We start from the raw sequence: 20,524 nt of genomic DNA on the forward strand, positions 1-20,524 counted from the left end.
TCAACCTCCCAGCTAGTGCAGATGAAGACATCACTCCAGCATGAAGAAAAATGTTATTCGTCCTGTCACTACAATCAGGAGACACCTCAAGGCCATGTGGAAGAGGCTTCGATTTCAGGGACTGCCTGTCACCTGGATTAACCTCATAACTCTCAACGAGCTGTAACACTCTGCACACCGTAAAAATTTGTCACACGTTCCATTGACAACAGATTTATTTTAAAACATAGTTTTAGCATGATAGGATTCTTGTGTAAGACCCACAGGTCTGACGAAAGATTTGTGAGCAATCAGAAAATAAAACGAAGACACTCCTAAGCATGCAAAAGTGACGTTACAGAGGAACAGAGCAAGTGAAGGCACGTGAGCTGGGGTTACGCCCGGAAACCACTGCAAAGAAAATAGTGCCTGAAAGTAAATGTCCAGACGCAAAATTAGCTATGTAAGAGGGCCAGTAGCATGGGACAGAACAATTGAGCAGAAGGAGGGACAAATGGTAAGGATTGATCTCTGAAAAACAAGGCATTTTGAAAGGCACAGGAAGGAACCAGTGAGAAGTAATGGGCATGCTGCAAGACACCCCCCCCCCCCTCCCCCAAGCAGATACTTCATGCCTACGCTTGGCCTAACAATTGAGTGGTGGCATTGATGGGGCCTTTGTAAATCTGTGGTTATTGCTGGTCGTCTCCCAGATGTCAGGATGATCTTGTGGCTAGACATAGACAAACAGCCTCTGTGGCTTAAATGTCCAGATCGACTGTGGGTGGCAGCGGGGTTTAAAGACAGCACCTACAAGTGGACCACAAACAGCACAAAGCATGCAGCAGCAGCTTCCTGGAACCCACAATGCCACAGCTGATTAGAATATATGTTTTTAGATTGTAGAATCACTCCCATTACGGAACAGCATCTCCAGATTAGATGAAAGATGGAGGCCCGAAACGGCCTTCAATTAATCAAGTGGCTTGAGCGCCAGGACACCTATTTGGTAATCGTGCCCTTTAAAAATCGCCTTAATAATAATAATAAAGTGCGACTACTTACCCGTAAGGGCGTCAAGGCGCTGGTCTTCATCTGAGGGAGCACTGAATACTTTTTGAATGGATCTTTGCAGTGTTTAATTTGTAAAATAATAATAAGTGCCAGGACACTCGTCATGAGGCCCCCGCAGCTCGCACCACCCGCTGTCATTCCAGCGCTGCTAATGACAATATCTACACGAATGCTAACCATCACTCTTCCAACAGGTGACACAATTCGGACTAGCTCAGGCGCCCAACAATAAAAGAATGGCCTAGGCAGCAGGTACGAGTCCCTTTTAATGAATATTCAATTTCGGGTGGGACGCGCTCCGAGACAGTTGCCCTTCTTGATAGACGCTTGGATAGCAGGAGAGAAGGTTGGAACATGATCATAGCGGGCGACTTTAACTGTTCTTTTGAAACCCTTGACCAAGAGGATGGCAATCTAACCTCTGATGAGGACTTACAATGGAACATTCCCCCATTAGACCTCAGCCCACTTAATAAATGGAGAGAAGCAGCATTACAGCTCAAGGGGCTGTGCCTGGAGAAGCGAGTGAGTGCTGCAAATGGGAGGACAGAGTCGGACCGGAAGGGTGCGTATACTTTTAATAATGGTGTGAGAAGCAGCAGGATAGATTATATCCTTCTCAATGTGGAATTCTGGGCTCACTTACAAGACATGTCGGTTGTTGAACAGACCGAAAGTGATCATGACCCATTGTTATGATCACTCAAGGCTCTGAGCCCGCTAGACAATAAGGATGTTGCACACACCCAATTGGAAGCAGTAGTTTCAAATGATGATAGGAGAGTCAGATGGGCAAGGCTGGTTAAAAGAGAAGGGGACTTGGAGCAGATTAAATCTATGGTTGCCCATTCGGTTGCTATTCTCAACAACAGCTCCACCCAGAAGGATATTAACCGCACTGTCCCAAATGTCCATAGTGAGCTATTCTCTAGTTTAAAACCCTTTATCAAGCCTATTTCAAGGAAGAAAAAGCCAGGTGTAAAAACAGCTTTCCTGGTACAATAAGTCATGTAGAGTGGCATACCGGGTACTAATGAACGCCCTTAGATCCAAAAATATAGGTGCGGTTAGAACGGCCTGGGCCAGGTATAAAGCAACTAAATCAACAGCAGAGAAGGAATGGGACGACAAACACTGGCTTGACTTGCATGAAGCTAGTAATCAGAGGGATATGGTCAAATTCTGTCAGGTAGTTAAGTGGTGTAGCAATGGAACACCACACATACCAGTCAATCATGTAGCACCAGAATCGTGGGTTGCGTACTTTGAAGCACAATTTTCTAATTCAAATAATCTCTCTACTCACCCCCAACTTGGTTTCACCCCTACCACTTTACCGTTTGACAGCTCTGAGGTAGAGAAGGTTCTCTCATTGATACCGAAAGGAAGGGCACCAGATCCGGATTGCATACCGGCGGACTTGTTTCAGCATGATAAAGAGAACTGGGTCACCTACATCACCTTTTTAGCGAATGCCATAGCTAGTGGTGCGCCCATCCCTGATACATGGTCTGGAGCAGTCATAATTCCGATATTTAAAAAGGGCGGTCGCTCGCTACCTGGCAATTATAGGCCTATCAGCCTTATTGATTCAATGCAGAAACTAACTGCTAGGTTGTTCCTCAGTAGAATCCAAGTGTGGATTGAGGAGTATGAGATTTTATCCCCACTGCAGGCCGGCTTTCGCCCCTTTACTAGCACCATCGATCAAGTTTTTACATTTGTTATGATTTACTGGAAAGTAGTTAATATAGGGGGGAGGATCCCTTTATGCAGCTTTTATCGACCTTAAGTCTGCATTCGACTTGGTCCCACGCAATAAAATGTGGAGCGCCCTCTTGGACGCAGGGATGCCACAGGAGCTACTAACCATGTTAATCAAATTGTACACATCGAACTATGCACAGGTTAGGTGGGGCTCAAAGGGTGAGGTCACCGATGAAAGGGAGCCCTCCAGAGGCGGACACTGATGTGAAGAGCCCTCTGCTCGCCTCTGTCCGGGGGCTGCCCACCGTGAACAGACTGGCAGGGAGGAAACAAGGCGGACTCCATCACCTTCTCCATCACATCCACTCTCCGCTCCTGGGAGGTACAGGAGAGAGTGGGGAATATTAGATCTCTGCTGTTTAAGCATACTCTTGTCTTGCCGCTCATGTCCCCAAATCAAGTTGATGCCCTCTCAGTACAGTGCAGGCCTGATGTGGGCGGGACGTGTTTTAATTGCAAACAAAGTAGAGCACCGAGCTCTCCGATAGGGTATTTATTATATTGCGATGGCTTCTGCTGGCAGATATCAGGGTGTCAATTCTATACTCTTCGGATGGCATATAGTAAACGGGCACTTTTAGATAAAGTAGGGTAACAGAGCAACATGATCGGAGGAAATCCTTATGGGACAAAGAGCGCATTCCTCTACATAAGCACGGAAGCAACCACTGCTGAGCCGCTGTGAGAGCAGACATCAGCGTACAAAACATGAGCCAACTGAGACTTTAGAAACCTTCGCCTCACTTGTGCCTGGACACGGACAGGCGCAGGCTCGTCTTCAAACTGTGCTTCCTACAAGCGACCACCTAGCATGATGGACCAGCACAGTGAATCTCGAGGGGAATGAACAGCCACCGAAACCACCACAATGCCCTACAGGTCTCGATGCAACTGTTGAAGGGGCAGTTGTACACAAACCCGTAAATCAGTTCCTTGTTCGCATCAATTGAACTTCTGAGTCCAACGGGAGCATAAAACTGTTGCCATATTAGCCCCTAAAGATTAGTATCGCTGTAGGAGGGCTTTAAGTGGGATGAAAAAACTGGGGGTCTCTCAAAGGGGCGTGGCCAATGTAATTAACGGCGTGGCTTAAAGTACATAAGCTAAAAATCTGTGCTTAGCATAGTGTGCCGCTGGACTTTGCTGCTTCTGTCATTGCATCCAGATGTATGCTATAACAAGTAACAGCATACCTACAAGTCAGGACTGTTGGCTTTGTCAATGGTTGTTAGTTGCATAAGATAAATACGCAGTAACTATGGCTTGTATATAATATTGAAAAAGCTTTCAAAAAGAAAAGGGAAATCCAGAGAGAAAATGACTCTCTAAAGGATTTCCCTACCCCTACAACGCTCACCTGGCATGATATCATGCCGTAACTTCTCCACTTGTGAGAAGTGAGCACGTGGACATCGAGGTGCCTGCTCTCACTGCAGTCTGAAACAAACAGACCATCTGTACCAGGGTACAAAACAGAGCTCGATAAGAGACCAGTTTCGAGGCCCCTTTAAAAAAACTGCCGGTTACAAGCACCAGTGTGACCCGGCCCACTTAAAGCCCTGGCTGTAGGCAGCTGCTATTCCCCACTGAAAGATGCAGAGCCCAAAAGGGCTCCGATCACACCCCGAGCAGTGCACTGGAACCCATACTCCTAGAAATCACCAACAGTTCAGTTAACTGGACATTCTACATGAGTGAACTGGCCTGGGCAATCTGTATTGACACCGCTCACCCCTGCATCCTCTTACAGCGAGGCTGGACTGCTTAACCCTTTCCATGCGCGCGGAATTCCCACGCTGTGCGGGCATTTCCATTAGTGGGCGGGGATTCGGATGGCCGGGAGCCGTCGTGCGCACACACCTACCGTGACGCGTGACTGCTCTCGGCCGTCACGAGCATGGAAGAGGTTAACTTCTGCATCACTGGAGACACAGTATACGATCAAATCATCAGTAATGTGGCCAGGATACTGGAAGTAAACAGTATTGCTTCTGATCAGTCCTAGAAGCCTCCGAGTGCCATGAGCCAAGAAAAGACATCACAAAAAGAAATCACATTTTCAGCCCACTTTTAAAATAGCAGGAAATGATAGGCAGATATTCTTTCATTGCAAGGAGCAGAGCAAGGGAAGCAAAAACACGAAAAACAGGGATATTATAAACAAAGGTTTATCTCTTTGAAAGGGATTCTGAATGCGAGGTTGTCAAGCAATGCACTCGTGCAAGAAAGTTTGTGTGTGTGTGTGTGTGAGAGAGAGCGAGAGTGTGTGAGAGTGAGAGTGTGATCTATACCTCTCTTCTCCCCCCCTCCCACCCACCCAAGTTTAGGTGAAGCTGTTCTACATCTGCTTTTTTGCATAATTTATGCAGCACTCCAATTTGGAAAGGGTATTGTGTACACACACACGATTGAACCCCAGCAGAACAAGGACATCTCTGGACTTTAAGTCCTCCATGCAAAGCTTCCATCAGCTGTGCAAAAACAATAGTACATTAAAAAAAAAAGTGAAACTATTCGAAACTCTTTGCAGGCGTGCAGTTTGCAGATAAAAGGGAAGTTACCTGATCAACTGAGTGCAGGGTGCCGCAGATACTGAAAGACAGAAAGGAAGGGTTAACGTTCATCCTTCTTTCACAAGGAAGTATAAGCAGTTTACAATGTAAGGATAACTTCAGATTCTCGGATAACACTACATTGTCCAAGCAAAATATGCTAAAAAGTTTCCCAGATAAGATTAATTACACGCCACAAACTTTGGCTGGAAATGGAAAGTGAGAAAGAGCCACTGCCAACAGAACACAAAGTACTGGAGGATGGGTGGGCCTTCCAAATGTAACTCCCTTCAACTATTAGCACTCCTGTAATTCAGAGGAGGACCAGGTGCAGTCCTGGTAACCTCCAGTGTTGCGTTAGTCTTAGGTTCTTGGTGGCATCACTTGTTTTCAACATTGGACAACTCAACCCCTACTCAGGGGAGGTCGCCTGATCAGCATTTTGTAGTTTCTTACCCTTATACAACATCCAATTTTTCCCACTTGCTGAACCTACAGGGACCCACCAGCGAGTCTCTCTCTCTGGGTCAAAGCCTCAACTGTGTCCGATTACCACAACCCTTCCTCAGCAATAGATGGTTCAAACTATACGAGCCGATGAAAAGAAGCTAATGTGATATTTATTACCAATGATGACTGAGGGACACATGAGACACTCGCGGCTTCAACGCGCCAAAGTCACAGCCCAAATCCACACTAAACACTAGTATTGAATTCCATATTACATTCTGCACATCAAGGTGATAGAGCTTCACTAGTGGCGACAGCACAAAGCCTAAAGATATGAACTTCACAAATTAAGATACAACTGTGACCGTATCTTCCAATCCCGTTGTACCACCTTAAATTCCACTGCCATCATCCTTGTGAAAGGAGAAATTACAGGATACTGCGCTCACATGTTGACTGTGTGTAGATAAGTGGTGAAAGTAAGAATTTTACAACACTGGAAAATACAGCACTGTTATGGGACCTGGTTAGAGGTCATGCAAAATAAGGTCCTGTAATTCATTTACAAGCTTAAAAAAAGAAGATCCAATTTGCAAAAAAACATTTCTCAGACCAGATAAAAAAAGGGGGCGGCATGGTCATACCATGGGATTGTTCCTACATGAAAGTATACGTATCTTCCCCTTACTTGGTTACCCTGCGGGCAAGGCTTACTTAATTACATGGACAAACGGACCTTCGGCAATGTAGAGAACTAATAATTAAATTGCAGAAGCCTGCAAATGACATCGGTACCCAATAAGAATGTGGGAGGAATTGCAAGAAGCAAAAACCAGGACAGAAATAAGGGTGGAATCTAAACAGAGAAGAACTGAGAGACAAAAAGCACATCTCGGCCGTAAACCACAGTAAAATCCCTTATAGTCACTGGTGGAGGGGGGACAGGCATGTGAATGGCATGAAGATAACAGTCAAGTTAAGGTGAACTGGTCAGTCTGGGATGGAACAAAGAAGGCATTAGGTTGATGCCTTCAACGCTTGGAAGTGCTAGAGCACTCAACCATCTGTCCCAACACTGATCACTGGACGCGATTCAAGTTGAGGTGGGGTTATTCCCCTATGAACGCTACATGTGGAGCAGAAACACGAGCGTTGGGGGGGGGGGGGGGGGGGGGGGGGGGAATTGTACAGTTTTCCACGTTTGGCAAACATCTGGCTAACCACAAGGTTCGAGTACAGTTAGATGTATGTTTAAGTTAGAGCGTTCTCAGAATCACTTCACAATGATACAAGATGTGCTCTGAAATTTGCTTTTAATTCAATCCATGGCAGAATTTCTTCAATGTAAAACGTGTGATGCTTTCCGCAGCATGACAATTCAGTTGTACAAATAAATATTCACTTCTCCCAATGCATTTCGGGCGTGAATCTGCCCTTCGTCAGGGGAGTCTAGAATATTAATAATCACAATCAGTGTTTCAAGAAAATCGTGCTCACGGCTATATACAGTTGCTTATAAGTTTTTAGAACTCATACAGACAAATTACATAGGGCTTTGACAGGGAAACGCATGAAGTGATTGAGAATGGTGGAAGACGGTTAATGAAAAGTGCAAAATAACCTGGATTAAGAAGGGAAACGTGAAATAAAAGACGTGAAAAAAGCATCATGTGAAAAGACTATGAAAGTAGAAAGCGTTATACCCAAATAGTAATTATATGCACTCAATGTGCAATGCTGAACGTGCTGGAGAGCAGATGAATCTAAAAGAAATACCTTAAAAGTGTGCAGAGAACACGTCATTGCGTATTAATGTGGAACTGAATCAGACTGAAAAAAGGTGGAAATAACACGGTAAAATATCTGAAGTTAAGATACCAGAATATTATGAGGTTACCGAGAAAGAAGAAAACAAGTTACTTACCTGTAACTTTGGTTCTCCAGTATTGGTAACTTTCATAGATTCCCATAGCTTGCATCATTCCCCGTCGTCGGAATGGGAGTCTTGGTAAAATAAAAACAACATAGCAGTAGGTACAAAAAAGAAGAAAAGGCCTAGGCCTCATCTCATTTTGTAGCATATCCACATCTTTTTGTAAAAGAGACCGAAGTAATGCAACAACCAATCAGAATAGCCTCACCCCACAGAACCTTCCTGAGAGAACCTCAGAGCCTCATATTTTCATAGCCGTTGTGTAACAGTATAACAAAACATGCTGAAGACTGAGCTTTCCCAGGGGAGAAGGGTGGGCGCATGGGAATCTATGAAAGTTACCAATACTGGAGAACCAAAGTTACAGGTAAGTAACTTGTTTTCTTACTCCAGTATTGGAACTTTCATAGATTCCCATAGCTTGTATCAGAGTAGCTAGCAGTCAGAAGCACATTTTGCTCTTTCCTCGTGTTTCCCTCTTCTCTCCCCCCCCCCCTTTTTTTTTTTTAAATGCTTCATGCAAAAGAACGTTAAAAACAGTGCAATAACATTTAAGAATAAAGGTAAATATACATATAATTCCAAAACCAAAATGTGCCAATAACAAGAAACAAAGGAAGGAGGGAAGAAAGGAAAGCTCACCACTCAATGGGAGAGGTTCCTCAGGACTGCCTGGCCTACAGCTGTGTCTTCCTGTGTCGAGGCATCCAGGCAGTAATGTCTTGTGAAGGTGTGTGAGCTGTTCCAAGTTGCAGCCCTGCAGATATCTTTGATCTGGACCCCAGCAAAGAGGGCCATAGAGGAAGCAATGGACCTTGTAGAATGTGCTCGGACTCTACCCTCCAGGGGTTTGCCTGCTGCTGGATGACAAAAACTTATGGCACTGGCCACCCACCGAGCAATCCCCTGCTTGGACAGGGGAAAGCCCTTGCGGGGAGCGCTAAACGAAAAACAGTTAAGATTTTCGGAATTCTTTAGTACGGTCCAGATAGAGCTTCAAACATCTCTGCACATCCAGAGTGGAGTGCTGTTTCTGCCGGCGTAGAGGGCTGAGGAAAGAAAGCCTTAAGGATCACCAGCTCATTTAAATGAAAGTCCGAAGGCACCTTCGGTATGAACCTTGGGTTAGTCCTTAGGATCACTATTTTTCTTGAATTGTAGGAAGGGTTCCTGGATTGTCAGAGCCTGTAATTCACCCATTCTTGCAGAAGTGAGAGCTAGGAGAAGCGCCACCTTCCAAGAAAGGAATTTCAAATCTGCTCGATTAATCGGCTCAAAGGAGTGCTTCATCAACTGGGTGAGAACCAAATTCAAATGCCACATGGGAGGCGGAGGCCTCACTGGAGGAAAGACTCTAAAGAGGCCCTTGAGGAACTACTTGACAATCCTGGCAGCTTACCAAAGAGAAGGTCCAGATGCAGTGAGTCTATAGCGAGAAACTGCCACCAAATGAACCTTTATGGATGAATGAGCCAGCCCCGCTTTAGCCAAAGACATGAAATGTGGAAGAACTTGGTGAGGTGGAAATGAAAAAGGGTCGAAACTCTCCTGCTGACACCAGATGCAGAATCTCTTCCATTTTAAATGGTATGTCTTTTTAGTAGAAGGAGCTCTGGCCTGAGAGAGCACGTCCTTAATCTCCTCAGAGATCTAGCCCAAGAAACTCTCGCTGCTCAGGAGCCATGCTGTTAAGTGTAAGGAGGGAGGGTCCGGATGCCAGATCTGGCCCTGGGACATCGTGAGAAGGTCTGGGACCATCCGTAGCAGCCGTGGAGGGACCAGGGAGAGGAAATTAAGTTCCGTGAGCCAGAACTGCCTCGGTCAAGCTGGAGCTATTAATACCATCTTGCACGGTTCTGTTTTGATCTTCCCCGAGTACTCTGGGTATCAACGGAATGGGAGCGGGGGGGGAAGCATAAACGAATGCGCCTGACCAGGCTATCGAAAGCGCATTCCCCAGCGACCCATGATGGTGTAGCTTGCTGGCGTAATACTGGAATTTTTTGTTCTCTGGGTTGACAAAGAGGTCTATTGAAGGTCTGCCCCACCGGTGAAAAATTTCCCGCAAAACAGTCTGGTTCCGTTCCCATCCGTGGCTGACTGACGACAGCCTGCTGAGCATGTCCACCTTTTCGTTTAGTATTCCTGGAAGATGTTCTGCATTCAGCGATATCCTGTGAAGGATAGCCCACTTCCAAATCTTTTGGGCTTCCTGTGACAACAGAAGAGATCTGGTACCCGCTTCTTTGTTTATGTAGTGCATGGCTGTGGTGTTGTCCGTGCGGACGAGAACCGTCGATCCCTGCAGCCGTGGAAGAAAAGCCCGTAGAGCCAGACAAATCGTCCTGAGTTCCAGGAGATTGATATGAAGAAGGCAGTGCTGAGGCAACCAATGTCCACTTGCATGTAAATCCTGTAGCACCACACCCCATCCTTCCAGCGAGGCATCTGTAGTCACAACCTGAGGAGCTGGATCGATTACGAAGGATAGACCTTGGGATATATTCTGCTCCTTCGTCCACCACAAGGCGGCCTTTTTCATAGCTGGAGTGATTAGCACCTTGTCATCGAAGGATCCGTCCACTTGTCGCCATCGTAGGCCGAGCTGTTCCTGAAGTGAACGCATCCGTAACCTGCAGTGAGGTATTAAAGGAATGCAAGAGGAAATTGTTCCTAGCAGGGATTTGTAATGGCGAACTAAAAGATACTTTCTTCTTCACAACAGCTGAGCCATGGACATCAGTTTCTCTTGCCTTTCGAGGGATGGAGAAGCCTTGTTGAGAGACGTGTCCAGAATGGCTCCTAGGAATCGTGCTTCCTTGGACGGAAAGAGATGACATCTTCCGGTTGAGAATCAGGCCCAGATTGCTGAACAGACACGTACATGCATCAACTGTTTCTTCCGCAGTCTTTCTGGACGGGGCCGTCAGCAACCAATCGTCCAGGTAGGGAAAGATTTGAAAATGCTGCTTCCTGAGGAAAGCTGCCACCGGCGCTAGCACCTTGGTAAAGATCCTCGGAGCAGACCGAAGTCCAAAACGTAGAACCTTGAACTGAAAGTGGCTCTTGCCGACTGTAAACTGTAGAAACCTCCTGTGGGCTGGATGAATGGGTATGTGAAAATAGGCATCCTCGAGATCGAGAGTGGCCATAAAATCCCCAGGGTTGAGTAGATGTAAAATGTCCTGGAGAGACACTGTCCGAAAGGATTGTTTTATAAGATAGGTGTTTAGCTCACTGAGATCTAAAATGGGGCGCCACTTCTCCGGTGTCTTAATCAGAAAAAAATCTGGAGTAGAAACCCTCTCCCTTCTGAGACAAATGGACCGGCTATACAGCCCCTTTGAGGAGCACCTGATTAACTTCGAGCCGCAGAAGACGCAGATGTTTCGAAGGCATGGCGGCAGGGTGCTTGGAAGGTGGAAGATGTACAAATTCCAGCGTAAGGCCACATTGAATGATGTGGAGTACCCAACGGTCTGATGTTATCCGTCGCCAGTTGTGGAGGTTTTGAAATACCCTGCCCCCCACAGATGTGGTCGTGAAGGGGGGGGGGGGGAACAGCAGGAAGTGCCAGTACGCCGCTATTGTCGCTTAGAGGTGTCACGCCCCTGGCGATTTGGTTTCCCTCTAGAGTTAGACCTAGAGAAAGAAGAGGTCTGGCCTTGCCTTTGATAGTAAGATGGACGATAAGACTGAGGCGCTGAATTATAAGAAGGATACCGTTGCTGTTGGTATGAACCCCTGTAGGTCGTAGTACTCCTTCCTCTGGCTCCACGGAAAGGAACCTTCGGATATTGTAGGGTTCTTAAGGATCTTGCTGTCTCCATATCCTTTTTGATGTTTTGGAGGGCATCAATGTTTACCAAATACAAGCAAGCGAACGGAAAGCCGCCGTGGCAATGTACATTGCGCAATCAATAATCTCAGCTGATGTGACCTCTCCCTCCTGCAAGATTTTCTTTACTTCCACTGTGTTTTCCTGAGGCAGCTGGTCTAGATATGGTGAGAGGTCACACCACATCTGACGATCATATCTGCCAAGTATTGCCAACGCATTCGCCGCTCTAATGAAAAGACTTGCCATCGAGGAAAATCTTTTCCCAGCATTATCTAGGCGTCTGCCTTCCTTGTCCGGAGGAGTAGTAAGAGGCACAGAAGGATTACGTGATTTTTTCTGAGCCGCCTGAGATATCACTGGATCCGGCTTTGGTAGACCTGTTAAGGATGCTGGACTGTCTTCAGGGGTCTTGTATTTTTTCTCCAGATGCGGCAAGACTGGAATAACAGTAGCCGGATTCTTCATTGCCTTAACACCTTCATCCCAGACATGGCTGACAATAGGAATGGAACGTCTTCCTATAAGGTTCTTTGAAATCATAAAGAAAACATTCAGTTTGAACTGAAGGCATGGGAAGTTTAAATCTGCTGGAAGCTCTTTCCATCAATTTGTGAAACTCCGCAATGTCTGCCGGGGAGAATCAGCTGTATCCGGTGTTAGAGAAGCTGGGTCCGGTATATCAATCATCCAACTCAGTACCCTGGTCCGGCCTAGTGATATCGAACGGATCCTCGTCCGAGGAATCAATCTGCAACTCTGGAACCACCGGAGGTATGACTGGACTGGATAATTGAGGCTGTGAAACCATCTTAGACCATGGTCTTGGCGAAGACACAGAACGAGCTGGCGGAGCAGAAACAGTCTGTGTCAAAGGAAGTGAAGGAGGAGGTGGCTGGGAGAATCTCCTCCTATAGTCCTGCAACATGTCTTGAAGATCCGTCAAGAGGGAAGAAGGTACAGAAACCATCTCCTGTCTAGTGTCTTCCGGACGTTGAAAAGGGTGATATGAGTGCCCATGAAGGTATTCACCTTCAGAATCAGTGTCCTGGCACTTGACTAGAAGCTGTGAGGGGCTATTGGCATAGCCAAAATAATCATCCTCACCCTCAATCGTCTTCCTCCTCCAGCAACAGCGCGGGAGGCAGAGGGGCAACTCTTCTTGGAGAAGTCATTTCCGGCGTGATTCTTGTCAAAGAAATGGCGATTTTCCCCGTCGGCGGTACGAGGGTGGAGAAGAAAAGAAATAGTCGATGAGGTAGTCGATGGAAGAGCCACCGACGACGAGCAAAGAGTCGACGAGGAGATGGGCGTCGTCGACAACATCGACTATACCGTTGACACTCCAGCTGTCGTCTTAGTCATCGTCGTCGTTGCAGCTATCGCCGTTGACCCCTTCGTCGACACCTTTGTCGACGTTGAAGGAATGGTCATAGTCGTCGACGAGCCCGTCGACACCAGCGTCGACGGATGGAGACTTGAAGGCACCGTCGACGAGCCCGTCGACGGTGGCACTGTTTTAACTTGTACCTTTGAAACCTTCGTCGACTGAGTCATTCGCAGCGTCGTCGACGACGATTGACTATTCTTGTCAGACTTCTCAGATAAAAGAGAAGAAGGCTTTTTAAAAAGGTTTAATCAGACTTTGCCACTGCTCCTGCTGAAGGTAGTCCTTCCCTCTCCTTTGCACAATGGTGAGATTTGCTAGGACTCCGGGTCTCAGACTCACGGGGGATCTTAGAGGCCTTTGCGTGACGGTCTATTGATGGTAAAGGGGAAGCCCTACCCCTCTTCACTGACCTTCTGGACGAAGTGGCAGATGACGAATCTTCGCTGTCGCTTGACAGGGCTTCCTTTCTCGACTTCAGCTTGTGGAGCCAGGTAAGAAGGCGACCCTCACTGTCCCTGAGAGACTTTGTGAAAAAGGTGCGTCAGATCTTGCAGTCCGGTGCCTTGTGGTCCGGATACAGGCAGTAGATGCAGTCTTTATGCCTGTCCTCCACATACAACCTTTTCTTGCCACAGGTGGAACAAGCCTTAACAAGCATTTGCAATGCAATAGGTCTCGCATTTGCAAAAGTTTGAGCTATTGGCACTGTAAGTGACAAACCTTGTATCTATGTGTTTGTTTTGAAAATTTGAGCTCTTGGCATTGTAAATGACAAACCTTTTATCTGTGTTGGTTTTGAAAACAGATAAATAAAAAGCATTGTCATTTACAATGGCAATAGCACAAACTCTCACAAATGCGAGACCTATTGCATTCCAAATGCTTGTTGTTTTATCATCAGGAAAATGCTCCAGACCCTTTTTATACTGTCATCTGTTTTAAAACTATTTCAGGAAGAAAATGTCCTCGGCTGGTGTTTGGTGAAGTGTCAGAATGGTGGTGTTCTCAAGATTGTTAAACCTTGGGGGTAAAGGTTGGGGGACTCCTAGGAGAGTTTAAATTGTAGACCTTTTTAGGTCTCGGCTAGCGAAGGCTGCGCTTGCGCAGTCTCGCTCGCGAGATTGAATGACTTGGAGAAGAGGGGCTTCAAACCGCCCCTCTTCTCCATTGGCTGGCCTCTTAAATGCTGGCCAGCCATTGGAGAAGAGGTTTGTCACTCCGAACAGGCCCGTCCTTTTCGGATTCGGGGGCGTGTTTTTTCGTTGCTTTTAGCCCGGGCGTGTTTTTCTCTCCTCCAGCCAATGGCAAGAGGAGAGAAAAAGAAACACACCCCCGAATCGGAAAACGCCGCTGCCTTTCTCCGAGGCATTTCTGCTTTGCCTCGGAGAAAGGCAGTGGTGCGATGCAGCCATTCCCCCCCCCCCCAATCGGCTGGCCTCCTCGAAGAGGGCTGCCTTGCACACCGAGGTGAGGGCGGCCGGCAAGCGGGAGCTCGAGAAATCCACGAGAGGCTCGCGGCCGCCGCCTCCGAGGCTGCCTGGCAGAACGATTCTTCAACTTTAGCTTCAATCGAACCATAGCCTAACATTTGCCTTCTTCATGTTAAAACACATGCCATTGTCGACTTCGAAATTGTATATCTTCTTGCTCTGTTGCCCTTTCTTGCTATCTTTCGCTCTACCTCTGTCCGTGTCGTCGGGTGTGCCACAGCGGCCTTGCGTATCTTTGACGCTAAAGCTTCCACCGAGCCCTTTGATTGGGCAGCATGTGCAGTTTGGTGAGTGTGGCAGCCAATGGCCATACGCCTGCAATCCCCAGACACGGAATCCTGCCCGATAATGTTATCCGTCAGTGTATACCAGCTATGTGACAAATGCGTTTTTAGTGTGACATAAGCCGCATCTGTAGCCTTGATGGCAGTCAGTATGCGATGCCGAGGTAGTGGTTATTCCACTCGGTTGCGTTGGATTCAAATACTCAAAAAGGATGACGCTAACATGTGAATGTGGAGACCACATCTGAGAGTGTTTTCTGTGTATGCTCACATTACGTGTGCTTTTTTGCAAACCTATTCCTCTTTCCGTGGTCTTCTTTCTCTTAACAATCTGTGGGACTGTTTTAGCAGTCTGCTGCCCCTAAACGGACAGGCTGAATTATTTCCCCCCTTGACAAAGATCCCACACACGACAATATTCTGGGCGTTATTTACACATCATTGACGGGTTTCTGAGCGCCCATCGAGCCAGCCCCCTCGAGAAAGCACTCGCTAAAACCTCTAGATTGTGTAAAAATTAATCAAACCAGCGCAGCGTATCCTGCTAAGCCAATGCGCACAAGCAATAAAATCCGCTTTTGCGCTGGAGGTATTAAAATAACAGGCTAATGGATTCACATTTCCTCTTAATTACCATATCAAGATGGAGCTGTTCTATTGAATTGCCCTCGTCTCAGATGTTGGACTACCCTGACCTATTAACTTGTCACTTTGTAATTAAAATAAACAGGGGGTTTGCTTTATATCAGCGCTAATTGGTTTATCAATATCTGGTACTATTTACATCTGTAAACGTATGTCTTCACATTGAGGCGTATCTGCCCCCCGCCTGTCGGTGTCCATAAGGTCTGTTTCTCCCGTGTTCCATTGCAGTCCACAGCGGAAACAGCCAATGGCTGGCCGGAATGCTGGGAGGTGGGCCGGGCCTTGGAGCAGTTGCTCTGTTCTCCTCACACACTCACACAGAACCGGACAGACTCTTGGAGTATTTTCTGGCAGCAGCACCCCCCACCCCCCGGCAATGCACCGCTTAGTCCCTCCCTAGACCAGGGTCTCCATTTGTATAAACTCCATTCGCAAAGACCCCAGGGCCAGCGCACCCTCGGCATAGCCTCCCTTTCACATAAAGGAAGGGTCCACGATCCCACCATAGGGGTACTACCGGTGCCTGCCCTTCTTCCGAAAAGCAACTATTATCTCACACGAGACCATTTGCATCCTCCTCTTTCTAGCAGTTGAGAGACGACCCCTTCCCTAGTGCCTTTATTGGGGCATATCGCCCCCTCCCGATTTGACCCCCCCACAAAGGGTTACACCTAGGTGAGGGGGTTCCTTTCACAGGGGCCGACTGACCATCTTCCCACAGACCGGGTAACAGGCCTTTCTGTCCCCTATTCCGTTCCGTTACCTATATTTAGGGCCTGTTGAGCTCTCATGATCCTTGCCATCACATGCAAAAGAGTATACCCATACCGAGAGTAATAGATCTGAGCCAATATTTTATGCCAAATGTCAATTGATCTGCAACTGCTACATTATGGAGACCTGCTACCCTCATGGTGCCAGTTGCTGTCCTGTCTGCCTTTGAGTCCTCTCTTATGCTTGATCTCCTTGCTAAAGCCTGAACCCCGTCAGAGGATTACGGTTTCCGAATGCTGTGAGTTATTCCCAACTGGAGCTTACTGTTCTCTCGTGTTCTTATCTTTTTGAGACCTCAGCACCAACTTGCATTCTCGTTCTCTTGTCTCGTCGTTATATCACATGGACTCTTAACGTGAAGGACAGACTGCATACACCCGAATACCCTCCCTTGTTCTGTTCCCAGCCCTAGGCTCCCTCGACCACTCCTAATGGGGTAGAGCAGCAGGGACGGTAAGTCACTGATACTGCTTCATATTTGGAGTTGTCCATCCCTGTTGACATAGGTGTTAATACCCAGGGGCATGGAGAGGCAGCACAGTGCTGAAAAGGGCTTCTTCTAGGTAGTATGAGTTACAGAAATGACCACTGTTCTAATTTATGGTCCGGTTAGGTTTAGTTCAGGGGTTTATTTTATTTTCATTGCTCTGTGGGTGGCTCTTTGTGTGTGGGTGGCTCCGTGTGTGTGTGGGTGGCTCTGTGTGTGTGGGTGGCTCTGTGTGTGTGGGTGGCTCTGTGTGTGTGGGTGGCTCTGTGTGTGTGGGTGGCTCTGTGTGTGTGGGTGGCTCTGTGTGTGTGGGTGCAAATGGTCTCACATTTGAGAGTGATTAAGCTATTGGCATTGTAAATAACAATGACGTTTCTTTCAATGTTTTAAAAACAAACAAAAATAATGTCATCAGCAATGAAAATAGCTCTAACTTTAACAATGCCGAGACCATTGCATTGTAAATGCTTGTTGCATTTTGGAATGACTGACACTAGCACGCACTAGTGTAAGAAAGCGGGCCAGACAAGCGAGACAGACACAGCAAAGAAAGCGCCCTCACCCATGCAACTTGTCGCTCGCACCATAGTGAAAATGTGGAGAATGATTCCTTCAACGCGACTGGAACCAGGACATTCCCCTCTTCGTCTACAGAGAAGCTTGTGCCTGGGGGCGAACTATAAAAAAACCCTTTGAGAGGATTGCCCTGCACATCACGCGCCGTTTCCCTCTCCAGAAGAAGTCACTGGATCCTTGAGGCTGTCCATGTGATAGCTTTGCGCTGCGCATGTCCTGTGTGTGGAAGGAAAGAGTTGGATAATCTTTTCACTATACAAAAAGTGGTCTTTTCACTTCTAGATCATGTCTATTATCACCTTATAGTACATCCTTTGTAAGGCCCGGGTCAGACAGGTGGACTGGTTTAAGCATCTGCGATTAAACGACCATCAATGCCTCAGGATCCTTCAGAATCAGAAAGGATGAACTGGAGGAGAAGCTGTGTTCCTGCGTGTCACCACGAATGTTTGAATAAGTTGTGGAAGTGCAGCTCGTACACACATTTAGACAACTCTTTACTCCAGGGAGAGAGCTGTGCATGGCACCCCAATGCACTCTAGAGAGAAGGACCCTCAAGGCAGCTACCAGGAGGCAAGTCTTCAGCACCAGACTCCGATGAGCCCCACACTAGAATCACTGGAACATGTGGGGGCTGGGTGGGGTCATCTGTCCCTTTTACTGTTACCGGGTCACAAACTTACATCACAATCACTTGGAACGTTTTGGGGGGGGGGGGTGGAATTAGCCCTTTCACTAGTACTGAGCAGCAAATGAAGCTGGTAACAGAATTACGTGGACACAGAAAGGGGGTAGGGTGATCATGTGCCCTCACACTTGTACCAATCCCCAGTGACAATGGAACCAGAAATTCTTTTAACACGTGGTAGTAAATCAGGGAGGGCAAGGAGTAGCGGCTGCTACCTCTGCTTGCCTCTCGGCACCCCTGACACTACAGTGGCTGGTTCCAATTTCGGAGGTCATTAAGGCATTGCATCAAAGCCTGTTGTGCCTTCATGTTCCACTTCTTGCCCAACAATTAGCAACAAAGAGGAGGATGCTGAAAGTCAGAGCATTAATTCTGGGATTTCATGTGGATCTTGTGAAGTTCACAAATCTTGACATTTGATGGCCTTGCACGGGTACTCTCGTTACACACAATGAAGGAGCTCGCGCTGCTGTACCATAAGGGAGAAGAACATGACTGATTCGCTGGTACGGCCCAGAAAACCGGGGGGAAAAAAAGATGCTTAAGGACACCACTGGCAATGAAGCCTATTTTATGACAGAATTACATGCAATAGCCCATGTGTAGAACCGCTGGGCACTTCAGGCAAACAGGAGCCCAAGACCGTACCTTAGCACCACAACAAAGTGGCTTTCCGAAGATTGAAGCTGCAAGGGTATAGAGTCGGAACAAGAGCTCAGACTCAGGTCTTGACTGTAGACAAAGAAATGCTGCAGCGGCCTGTAAAACTTCTCTGACGACTCACACAACCGTGCATGGAAAGTCCTGCTATGTGCTAAGCAGACATTACATTTCCAGGTCTAGTAAGAACACTCTGCCATTTAAATTAACAAGCGCTCGCCAGGCAGCCGCAGCACCCGTGCTTTACTTATAGATTTAAAAGTAAAGCGCGGGTGCCGCAATTATACCAAAAGTAAAGAAATAGACGTTTTTTCTATTTCTTTACTATTGGTATAAACGCGGCACCCGCGCTTTACTTTTAATGTTAAGTAAAGCGTGGGTGTCGTGATTATACCGAAAATTAAGGAAAAACAAGCATTGGCCTCACGCGCGGTGGTAGTTGTGTGCGCCCACGTACAATGCTTTCCAAAAAACAAGGCTGCAGCTTGAAACAAGCATTGGCCATGAAAGTCATCACGATCGCTGTGAAAGCGAAAGTGATCGCGATGACGCGCTAAAGGCGTTCCTGAGTGCTGCTGGCTGGCCTAGCACATGGCGGCAGCGCACGTGCACGCTCACGTGCACGCAAGCGCTAGGCCAGCCAGCAGCACTTAAAAAACTCACACACAAAATGTCTCTCCGAGCCAGCGCATGCGCTGGGCTCAGCGAGACCTAAGGGCTTTTTTCTCCTTGTCAGACATTCCAAAAGAAATATCAAACAATTTTGAAGAAAAAAACTGCTGAAAAAACAGAATAGAGTTCAAATGAGCACAGCTCAAAGGAGACTCCCTAAGTACAACGTGCAGTAGAAAATCGGAGGTTCTCTCAGGAAGGTTCTGTGGGGTGAGGCTATTCCGATTGGTTGTTGCATTATTTTGATCTCTTTTACAAAAAGAGGTGGATATGCTACAAAATGAGAGGTCTAGGCCTTTTTTTCTTTTTTGTACCTACTGCTATGTTATTTTGATTTTACCGAGACTCCCATTCCGACGACGGGGAATAATACAAGCTATGGGAATCTATGAAAGTTCCAATACTGGAGTAGAAAGAAATTACCTCCAATGGCAGCACTTATTCGCAGTGAAGCTGTGTAAGGAATCTAAAGAGGGGGTTAAAAACTAAACATTTGATGACAAATGATGTGAGTACTATTGCAGTTAGCGTTTAAATTTAACTTAATGTTCTTACAGGATCTGGGGTGAGTGATCGATTGACCGATTAGTACATTGTTACAATGAGAACAATGTTGATATTTCATCATACCTTTATGTGCATTAGTAGTAGTCGATAAAGAAGATGCCAATATCTCCTTTAAATTGCAAGACCGTTTGTATGCAAACAATGGAGGATTTTCAAATAGCCCATGAAAATCAGATTCAGTTGGAACAATTCCCATCATTTTAATATGGTCTTTTTTATCAGTTGAGACAGATGAAAAGGTGGACACAAACACTTCGAGTAGCAGGTTGCTTAGGCTTTTTGTTTGTAAGTAGAACATTTCTGGCCACTTGTGTTGACTTCGTTTCAGCCTGGTATACTAGGTCACGAGGGTAACTTCTAGCCATAGTTTCTTGTAATCTTGTATTGTTTGAAGACTTAAAGCAGGATCAGAGGAGATACGTATAATCCTGGTAAATTGAGTGCAAGGGAGAGGACGTTTAAGGGACCAAGGGTGAAAGCTCTGATACAGAAGAGCATTATTCCTGTCTGTGCTTTTTTTGAACACCTTAGTGTTGGTCTGAGACCCATACAGTTCTATAGAAACGTCCAACTAGGAAATCATCTGAGAGTCAATGAGGGAAGTGAATTGAATTCTAGGATTCTTGACATTGAAATGACTGATCATATCTTCCAGGTCGGCACGTTAACCATGCCATATGCGTATATCATCGATGTAA

At 46.7% G+C, this 20,524-nt stretch overlaps 1 protein-coding gene across 3 annotated transcripts in view; it reads right to left on the reverse strand.

Annotated features, from left to right (window-relative positions):
• The window catches only part of LOC146805868 (U6 snRNA-associated Sm-like protein LSm2), a 103,766-nt gene that overhangs the window by 46,622 nt on the left and 36,620 nt on the right, over nucleotides 1-20,524 (reverse strand). For all 3 annotated transcript variants that reach the window (XM_085623200.1, XM_085623198.1, XM_085623199.1), the window contains one exon: nucleotides 5,382-5,412. In XM_085623200.1, coding sequence (XP_085479326.1) covers nucleotides 5,382-5,412 — 31 coding nt within the window. The remainder of the gene's footprint in view (nucleotides 1-5,381; nucleotides 5,413-20,524) is intronic.

This window comes from Triturus cristatus, chromosome 8 (genome assembly GCF_964204655.1).
Source record: "Triturus cristatus chromosome 8, aTriCri1.1, whole genome shotgun sequence".
NCBI lineage: Eukaryota > Metazoa > Chordata > Amphibia > Caudata > Salamandridae > Triturus > Triturus cristatus.